Genomic DNA, 10,616 nt, shown 5'->3' with positions numbered 1-10,616 from the left:
CATAATCGGCTTAAGCAGGAAGCCATTCACCGTCAGGTAGATAACCCGGACGCAGCCCAAGAAATACATTCTAAAAATGTATGGACAGGCAATGATGATTGTAAAAAGGGCGCAGGCTGCTTCGGCCAACTAATAACTAAAGACCTCTCTGATATGCTGCGTGCCTTGCCAATGTCGGCTCTAGACTTACCAAGCCGGCCTTTTGGCCGCAGCTTTGACCTGGGGAAGTACAGGCTGGGAAGACTGTTTTAAGTGTGGAAGCCCGGCCATTTCAACGGAATTCGATTCTACTGTCCCAATCGGCTAAAAGCCTCACAGAAATGTTCCCAAATGTCAACAAGGCTTTATTGGGCTAACTCGTCGTAGCTCAGGAGATATTGAGAACCTGGAAACATCGGGAGGCGGGTCCGCCCCAGACCCAGGGACAACAGGGGCGGTTCTCCTCGTGCAGTCCAATCCCGCGGGGCTGCCAACCAGTAACGTCGCTACGAGCAGCACGGCTGGCAGCGCTTGGGTTTAGATTTGATTATGCAGCAAACTAACGATTTCGTTCTCCGGTCTTCTCGACACAGAGCCGACGTGGACTGTCATTCTGCCAGCAGGAGGGTGGCCGTCTTCCTGGCCTCTAAGCCCCACCAAAGAGTTGGGGGCGTAGGAGAATCAGGCTCGAAGGACGAACGTCTCACCTGGTCTTCAGTGTACTGCCAACGACAAGGTAGGGCACTATATGTCCGTTTATAATGCACACCTGCCCATAATATTTGGGGAGAGAGATTTGTTGGAAAACTTTGATGCCACCATGAGTTAAATTTGTAGTCATGAGAAAACGCGCATTGCCCTTACGTGGTTACAAACAAATCCTTGTGTGAGTGGAGCAGTTGGCCTACTACCTAGAGAGAAATTGAGAACTTGCTGCCCTTGTTGCGGAACAGTCTTGCTGCAGGGCACCATAGAGCACTCCACTAAGTCTTGGAATACCTGATTTTTGTAATACAGAAAAAAGTCAGGAGGGTGGAGATATTGCATTGATTTAAGGGAAATCAACAATGCATTCAGCCCATGGGCCCTCTTCAGTTTCCGCGGCTCCCAAATCCAATTTATTCCTAATTCTTATCAGTTGTGTGTCTATTGATCTTAAGGGATCTGCTTTTTTACAATTCCCTTGCTAAAGGCAGACAGGGAAAAATTTGCGTTCACTGTGCCGGTCTATAACGATGCCGCCAACACCAACGGTACCAATGGAAGGTTTCCCCAAGGCAATTGTTACAATTCCCCAACGCTGTGTCAACACTTTGTTGATCTTAGTTTGCCGATTTTCGCGTGAACCATCCGTGAGCTGGAATTATCATTATATGGACGACATGTTGCTGGCTGGAGTCGTTGTTGATGATTTTGTCTACAGGCATTAGAACACATCCGCGCTCATTTGGCCTGTACTTGCCCCGGAGAAGGTTCACAAGGGCGGCACCGTTGTATAGCCTAGGGCAAGAGATCTATCCACTTATGCCTCTCGGTAGCCCCTGAAGTTGGTACTCCCGCACCCTGACGTTGGTGGCGTTGCAACGCATGTACTAGGCACTTGAATTGGTATTAGGCCTTTTTTTAAATTGCCCACGGAATTGTTACAGCATCTGTTCAGCTGTTGAAAGAACCCAAACATCCAGCTGATGTGATTCAAGTTACCAGCTCTTATAGCTTGTGTTGATAAATTGAATGTGGCTCTGCGATGTGTCGTTGACCGGATTCTTCAAGCTTGTGGCCCTGGTTTTAAATTTGCTCTGTTACAAATGCCACACACCCACTGGGTTTGTATGTTTGATAAGCAAAACCTCTGTGTATATTATTGAATGGCTGGTTTGCCTTCAACCCCACCACGGAATATCTACCCATATATGGATGCTGGCCTGATTTGCTTCGTAAGCTCGGGCATCAGAGCTTTGCAGTTAACTGGGTTGATCTTTTTGAGATCTGTTTCAATTAACTCGGGATGAATTTCATCATTTACAGCAACATTCCTCTGTTTTGGCAAAGAGCCTCATGTGATTATGTGGGAGAAATTGCATGTAATGTCCCCCAGGATCCTCGTTTAGTTAATGTACAACAGGTTCCACTGCACGCTCAAGTCCAAAGCTTTCCACCTGCACCCTTACAAGCCATTTTACAGTATTTACTGATGGTTCCCCCGACATGGGTTGTAACTTACCAACACCCTCTATACTATGCGTGGCAACTCGGTTTACTTGCCTCAAAGTCGGCCTCAACGATCGAGATTGCAGCAGTTATTTTGGACTTTTCGCTTTTTTGTGATCAACCATTTATTGGTTGTGCGATACTGTTTTATGTCTATCATTATGGATGCATTATTCCACATTCCTTACTTAACCCCTCACGTTGGTGCTGATTTATTGTTTCTTGTTTCTCGCCTTTTACAAAATTTATTTATCCCGGCAACATCACTTGGATGTTTGTTGCCATGTTAAGGAGCCACACAGCTTTCCAGACGTTGCTTACTCAAGAGCAATGATTATGCTGATTCAGCGCTTAAACCAACTAGCGATCCATTCCTTGTTTTCTGATCCTATTGATTTCATGCCTTTTTTTCACCAATCTGCAAGGTTGGTGGAAGCAATTTATTTGCCGCTCCCTCAAGCTCAGCAAATTGTGTCGGTCTGCCCTTACTGGGCATGACATTCCTTGTTGCCATTTCTTCAACGCGGTCAACTCGAGGGACTAGAGGCTAAACCAATTGTAGGCCAAATGGAGTTCACAAAGTTCCCTCCTTTAACCATGTAATCAGGTGTGTTCTTAACTGTTGATACCTTTTCAAGGTTTAGTTGGGCTACAGCCCAACGCGGTGTAAACAGACAACCAGGTTAGCAGTCACGTTCTCGACGTATTGCAGTTATTGGGAAAACCCAGAATTAAAACACTGATAATGCTCCTGCTTATGTTTCTCGAACATTTTTCAGAATTTTGTTCTCATGCAAATTCATTTATCACATGGTTATTCCTATATCTACTGGCCAGGTCTATTGTTGGAACGGGCTGTAACCGCCCTTCAAGACAACTTTGGAAAAACAATTAAAACAGGGGAAATCCTAGCGACCGCAAGGGAGGTAACAGCAGAAATTATACATTTGTGTTATTTACTTTGAATTATTTAAACCTTGAATCCAGATTCTTACTGTCCGCAGATACGCCAATTTTAAAGCTTGCAGGCCATGGAACGACCCTTGGTATATTATCGACAAGCTACCGGACCCTGAGTGGAAGCAGTCACTAAACATGGGGACGAGGGTATGCTTCTGTTTCCAACTGATACAGTCCAGTGTGGGTTCCAGCCGGTGCGTGACAACCAAGCAGTGCGGTATGCGCGTGCCAACCAAGCTGAAAAACCCGATCCGAACTTCCAGCTTAACTTGGGGAGGAGACTTCCGGAACCCGCGCCTGACCGAGGCGCCGCAACTGACTGCATCACCTCCATATGCACCAGTGACCTGGGAGACATCAGAGGGCCTGCGCTTGCAGGACAGCGGCAGCTGTACAGATGCTAGCAAACCAGAAATCCAAATCCATTTTTCTGCGATCCTGGCACAGATAACTGCCAATTCATGTTTATTGTTTGTTTAATTTGTGTCTGACAGCTTCGGGGGTAAGAGGGACATCAGCCACAGTCCCCTCCCTTTTGGGAGTGGATACCTTCACATCCGGGAGGACCTGGCCCAAACGGCCGAACTCGTCCCGCTTCTGGCCTGTCTGAAGTGTTAATGCTAGGAGCTACCAGTGGTGAACCGAAGCAGGACGCACACCTGTGCCCGGACAAATGGACTGTTTACCCCTTGGCGACCTGAAAAGCTTCCCAATTCGACGAAAACCCATAACTTGGCTGTGTCTTTTTTCACAAGGATTGGCCCAACTAGTAGCATGGGTCTTCCTGTTTTATTCTGTTTATTATGTGTTATCCTCCTTCTTTGGGTTTCGGGGAGTTTATGATTGTAATACACATCCTTAATCAATGTCATGTCAATGCAATGTATTTTGGGGTTTCCTTTCCTTTTTAATTTTTTTCTTTTTTTTTTTTTTTTTTTTCAAAGCCAATAGAGGTGGGGGGTACAGTTTCCTGCGTTAAACCACTATAATTCAAAGTGTAAATCAAAACAGAATGCTGGGGTTGCATTCATACCCCACACATATTGCAGGGAATCCCATTGAAAGGGTCACCTATTCCCTCAATCGAACCTTTCAGGCAGCGCTGCATGAAATACCACCGTTTGTTGGAATGCTACAATCCAAACTTGGTCATATCGATATGGTAGCCCAAGGTAGTTTGCTTCGTGTGTGTCACGAAGAAAGGCCATAGATAATACTGTTTTTGAGGCAATTAATACACAGTGTAATGACACTGTCAAATCGGTTCTATGTGGCACTGTTTCCAAAATTTCTCCTCTGGGGCCCGTGGGCCAGTCCTGAGGAATCTGGCTCGGTATTGGTTATGTAATCACACGGCTAAAATCCTTCCAGCACAGGTTGGGTAGCAGTGTCCTTGGGGCCATAGTACAAGCCTGTCACCGGTACATCAAACGTCGTGAACCGAGGGGAGAATCCGTAATCTTGTATTGGCGAAACAACAGAGCGTCCTACAATCCCTATCTGACCGATCAACAGGCTTCATTCCTTTGTACGTGGTTTCTACCTGTTGAGTTAGTGAATTGGAAAGGCGATTGTAAATATTTCAGAGCATTGGCACGTTATGGCCAAATGGACTGACCATGCCTTATTCTGTTTCAAACGAACTACCCATTGTCCCCAACAGCAGTACAAATTCGTTTTGGCTCTGGATGTATTCTTGCGAATCAAGGGGGTTTCGTTGCCCTAGTTACTCTAGCGTGTTGGTGTTGTAAATCAACACCAACGGGTGGAGACTGACATTCATTCATTTGCATGCAAGCTGCTTTGTTCCACCGCGTTAGCATTGACGAACACCAAAGCACCGGGTCCGAATTTGGAACTGGTTGACTTCTTGGTTACCTGATTTGGGGGTGTGGGGGCCACGATATTATATCTGGCTTAATGTGCCCTTTTTTTCTTTTGTTATAATTTTTGTGCTTATAACAATGCTGCCCATATTTTCTGTGCCAGATCCTTGCTTGTTTCAAACAGTAACAGCTCAGAGGCTATCAGGGCCCTCAGGTTTACCAAATTAAAAGAAGGGGACATGTAGGATATTATCTTCATCTTGAAGCGGAGGCCATTCCCCCGACTGGAACATCGCGTTTCTGGCCTGGATGGGCCACACTCGATCCCTCTGACTGGAACGGACCTTCCTCCCTCGAAGGAGTTGTCTCCCCTTGGCTAGTGCATTAATCAAATTGTTTTGTTCGCTTTTGGCGATGTGCCTTATAGCCCTTAGTGGCCAATTCATGATAATTAGCTGATTGAGCAATGTAACCGCCATATAACACTGGCTTTGTAACCTTTTGAGTGGAAAGATTTACCCTCTGAGCGAGTAAACATGTACATTGCGCTGTGCAAGGAGAGGAGAAAGAGATAATAAAGGGGGAAGTGAGCTCGGAAAAGGGCTTTTTCACCCCTCAGTTATGTCTGCACCTGTGTCGAGTCCTTTCCTTCACCCGCGTCCTGCATCAATGACTTTCGCAGGCCTGGACTGGGGGACAAAAGTTCAGTAAGATTTGATCTGAGTCAAGCTATTACAGATCATGTCAATGAAAAGTCCCCAAGAGCTTGTTGACTATTGTGACTCATAAGGGCTTTATCGGATACTGTCACCTACCATCAGAATAAAGTTCCAGAGGGCCTATGAACCAGATCTGTGTAACTTGTCAGGAGTTCAGTGCTATCTGGATGACAATCCTGACATTGGGGAGGAATGAAGAAGAATCACTTAAGAATTTAAAGGCTACCCTACAGAAACTGGAAGAGTATGGCCTATGTCCACAAAGAACAAATGTGAAATTCTTCCAGACCTCGTGAATATTTGGACCATCATTGATGCTGCAGGTCTTCAAATAGGCCACATGCAAAAGTTAAGGCGATTGTGGAGGCTCCCCACCTTGAATGTAGCCAGCTCGCTCGGTTTCCTAGACTATTTTGAACTATTATGGAAAGTTCATCTCATCTGCTAAAACAACTTCACAAACTCCTTGGCAGAACAAGACTTGGAAGTGGACTGAAGCCGTGACATTGCATTTAACAAAGCTAAGGAACATTGCTAATTCTGAAAGTCTAATGCATATTTGATCCATCCTTACCGCCTACATACACTGGCCTGTGATGCCTCTCCATTATGCCTTCAGGAGAAAGAGACCTATTGCCTTTGCTCACGCACTCTGAGCAAGCAGAAACTAACTAAGCCCAAATCGAACGTGAAGCATGGAAATCATTTTTGGAAATTCGAAAGTTTCATCAGTACCTGTATGGGCAGAAAGTTTACTCTTTTCACAGACCATCAACCTCTGACATCAATTTTTTGGACCCTACAGCAGCATCCCCATTAGCGCGAGTCGTAGATTAGTAAAGTCAAGAAAGGATTCAGTGGCCCCTTGGCGAATAGAAGCGAAGCTTTTTGCGGGCTTACCTGTCATAGGAACTTTCTTAAAGGCATGCTGGGCACAGGTCGTAATCTGAGAGACAAGGTCAGCCGAATAACGGGATTGATCTTCCGGGCGGTGCCACGGCGGTTCGCCGGCAAAAACCTCATAAGTCCGTTGCCGCTCGACATTGACTGGGGCTTGAGCTTGCAATTCAGCCAGCTGACGGAACTCACTAAGCCAGATTACGAATTGTCCGGGGCTTAATAACATTCTCATTAGTGCCCTCCAATCAAAGGGGACCATGGCATAACCAGATCCGATACCTTCAATAAGGCCCCTGACATACGTACTAGTCAGCCCGAAATCATTAATGGCCTTTCGAATCTCACAGACCACCGCAAACGGGAGGGTGGCCCAGGTGCCGACCTGGGTAGGATTCCCTGCGTCGTCATTCGGTCCCGGAGCCCAAGTTACAGGGCAGACGGCTGTCAAGTCAGCCAACTCCGAGGCCGAAAGGTCCGGAGATGCCTTGGCCGCAGCCACCATCTTTTGAACCACTGTCATGGGAGGCATGATGGGGGGAGGTGGCAAGGCTACAGGCGGAGACCCGGGACTCTGAGGGGCAAAAGGTTTCGCCTGTGAAAGGGACGAGGCAGGCGCAGAAGGGAGAATGGTAGGCAAGGCTGCTGGGGGGTCACCCTGAAGCAAGGGCTGAGCCACAGGAGGGGCAAAGTGTTCCACCGCATCCCGGCAAAGATGCCAGGAATGCAGCACTTCAATCGGTGCCCGAGGCTCATCATGTAACGCACGGCCGATCTTTTCCCAATCTGATAAGCGGAGGGTCCCGCCCTCCGGATACCAAGGACATTGTGCCCTTATTAGCTGAAGCATAGCAGAAAGCTCTTTAGCACTGCATTTGTGATGAGCCTTGCGAAGCAAATAAGATAAGTCATCCCTATGCTTTAACTGCTTAGTTGATAGGGAGGCTCCCATACTCACCGAGATCCAAGAGTTGGATGAATGACATCTGTAACCCTTGCCGGGCGTGGTGAGCGAAAGGCCTTCAGATCACCGCCTAAGGCCCCTGATCCAAAGTTGCTCGGGTCCCTGTTCGGGCGCCAGTTGAAGGAAAGACTCGACACCAGGTTGCAGAATAACTGACGGGGTGAAAAAAGCCCCTTTTCCGAGCTCACTTCCCTCTTTTATTATCTCTTTTCTCCCTCCTTGCACATGCGCAATTACATGTTTACTACGCTCAGAGGGTAAATCTTTCCACTACATATAAGGTTACAAAGCCATATTATATTGCGGTTACATGTTGCTCAATCAGCTAATTATCATGAATTTGGCAGCTCAAGGGCTATAAGGCACATCGCCAAAAGGCGAACAAAACAATATTTGATTAATGCAAATAGGCCAAAGGGGAGACAACTTCCCTTCCGAGGAAGGAAGATAGCGTTCCAGTCAGAGAGGATCGGGTGTGCCCATCCACGGCCAGAAACGCGATGTTCCAGTCGGGGGAATGGCCTCCGCTTCAAGATGGAAGATAATATCCCTACACGCGGGGTCACTGTCAGGGACAGAGATTCCCTCCGACCTGAGCTGGGACCGGACAGATGATCAGGGGAGCCACGTTTGTACCCCCAGTGTTGGGACCAGGATAGAAATAAGGGCGGAGCGTCCCAGAGAAGGTACCAGTGAAAGTGAAGAGACGAGACCTGTCAGTCACATTGTAAAACGAGACCTCGCCCGCCTCATAGTCCAGGAAAATCCCCACCCGACTGGGCCTGATGTTCACGTGGAGGGGGGTCGAGGGGGAGGTGAGGACCTCGTATTCCCCATCCCTCAGCTGCATGACCCAGTATCCATTCCTAAGTGATGCTGTGACCTTCCTCTTCCTGCTCACAGATTCCCTACAAACTCCCAGAGTCCATCTAGTCTTGTCTCCCACCTCCACCTCCCAGTAATGCCTCTCGCCCATGAACCCCTTAGTGCCCAGGACACAGACACAAGGATAAAATCTCTCAGGGTTGTCAGGCAGATCCTGGCGAGTGTCTCCGAGTCTCACATGTTTCCGATCCTCAGACAGGACGAATTTGGGATGAGCCGTGTCTGGATCCAGAGTCACGTCCACTGGGGAGAGAGTCACAGAGTCAGGGCCGGGGGCAGGGGCTGGTCACTGGAATCAAAGGGAAATTAACATGCATCCCTGTTAATCACTGTGCTGGGGGGGTTGTTGCCCTTTAAGGGTAGTCAGGGCCCAAGGACAGAAGGAGTGGAGGTTGGGGGTGGAAAGGTGTCAGTGAGGGTGGAGGAAGGAGGGGACAGGCTGATGCTGGGAGAGGAAAGGGGAGGGGGAGAGAGGAGGGACAGCACAGGGGCAATGGGTGCAAGGGGACGAGCATGCACTAGGAGGACAGAGTATGGGGGTGAAGAGAGTGGCAGGTTCCAGGGGACTGTGGGGGGTGAGGGGAGGTATGGGCACCAGGGAGAAGAAAAGGACAGACCCCAGGATCACAGGGAAGGGGCAGGCAGCAGGGGAGCAGAAGAGTGTAAGGGAATGTGGGGGTTCAAGGGGCAGGGGAAATGACGAGGGGGTGGGCAGGGGAGCAGAGGGGAGTCGAGGAGAGGGTCAAGTGCCAGGCGGTGGAGGATGAGGAAAGGGGCAGGTACCAATAGCATGGGGGGGTAAGGGAACAGGCAGGCATCAGGGGGACAGAGTGAGGCAGCAGCCTGGGGCAGAGGGGGTGGCTGGGGCAGTGGCAGTCACTGAAGGGCAGAGCAGGGTGAGGGGAGGGGCAGTCACCAAGGGATATAGAGTCGGGGAGGGGAGGGGCTGGTGCCAAGAGTGAGAGAGGGGAGGGGGAAGAGAGGGAAGGGGCACTAGGGAGGTAGAGGGGCAGTGGAAGGGGGGAAGAGGGGCTGGTGCCAAAGGCAAGAGAAACACAGGAGGCAGTGAGGGGAGGGATGGGCACCAGTTCGGCAAAGCGAGGGAAGGTGCAGGTGACAAAAGGGGTGAGGGGAGGGGCAGGCACCAGAGGGGCATGGGAGGAGCGAGGGGAGAGGTGGGCACCAAGAGGGAGATGAGGGGAAGGAAGGGGCAGACCTCAGGGGGCAAAGGAGAGTGAGAGAAGGGGCAGCCATTAAGAGTGAGAGAGGGAGGATGATAGGGGTGGGTGCCAGGACAGGAGGTGAGGGAAGAGGTAGGCACCAGGAGGGAGAAGCGGGGGTCAACAGAGGGGTGGATGCAAGGAAGGCAGAGGGGGGAGGGGCAGGCATCAGCAGGCATGGAGGACCAGGGAATAGGTAAGCACAAGGGGGACAGAGAGAGGGGAGAAGGTGGATCCTAGAGCAGCAAACAGAGGTGTGGGTGTGATGCTCTGTACCTCAGAGGAGCACCCAGCACCCTCATGTTTATCCTCATAAAATGACTGTGTGGAATGCAATGCAAAATTTGTCATGTTATACTGATGTTATAATAATCGTTATAGTAATGTTATAGGTCGGGGCTGGCAACCTATGGCACGCATGACAAAGGCGGAACGCAAGCCGATTTTTACTGGCATGCTGCTGCCAGCCAGGGTCCTGGCCGCCGGTCCCGTTCAGTCCCCTACCTCCCTGAGTGAACGGAATCCTAGGCCAGCAGCAGGCTGAGGGGGCTGATGGCCATAGATTCATAGAATATCAGGGTTGGAAGGGTTCCTCAGGAGGCCATCTAGTCCAACCCCCTGCTCAAAGCAAGACCAACCCCCAACTAAATCATCCCAGCATGGGCTTGTCAAAAACCTCTTAAGAATGGAGATGTCACCATCTGTCTAGGTAACCCATTCCAGTGCTTCACCACCCTCCTAGTGAAAAAGGTTTTCCTAATATCCAACCTAAACCTCCCCCACTGCAACTTGAGACCATTGCTCCTTGTTTAATCATCTGCATACCACGGAAACAGTCTCAGGGAAGGATCCAATCCCTCTTTGGAACCTTCTTTCAGGTAGTGAAGAGTTATCAAATTCCTCCCTCCATTCTATCTCTCTGCAGACTAAACAATCCCAGTTCCTCAACTTCTTC

General features: G+C 49.3%; 2 protein-coding genes across 2 annotated transcripts in view; one reads left to right on the top strand and one right to left on the bottom strand.

Moving 5' to 3' along the window:
* LOC116824950 (uncharacterized) overlaps positions 1-10,616 on the top strand; it is a 954,865-nt gene that overhangs the window by 83,299 nt on the left and 860,950 nt on the right. The window lies entirely within an intron of this gene.
* LOC116830422 (E3 ubiquitin-protein ligase TRIM39-like) overlaps positions 8,118-10,616 on the bottom strand; it is an 11,599-nt gene continuing 9,100 nt past the window's right edge. The window contains 1 exon segment of the mRNA XM_075072058.1: positions 8,118-8,725. Within this exon segment, the coding sequence (XP_074928159.1) occupies positions 8,125-8,725 (601 nt within the window). The 3' untranslated portion in view covers positions 8,118-8,124.

The sequence above is a fragment of the Chelonoidis abingdonii genome, chromosome 13, assembly GCF_003597395.2.
Source record: "Chelonoidis abingdonii isolate Lonesome George chromosome 13, CheloAbing_2.0, whole genome shotgun sequence".
In the NCBI taxonomy this organism is placed as follows: domain Eukaryota; kingdom Metazoa; phylum Chordata; order Testudines; family Testudinidae; genus Chelonoidis; species Chelonoidis abingdonii.
This window is presented reverse-complemented; position numbering and strand designations above follow the sequence as displayed.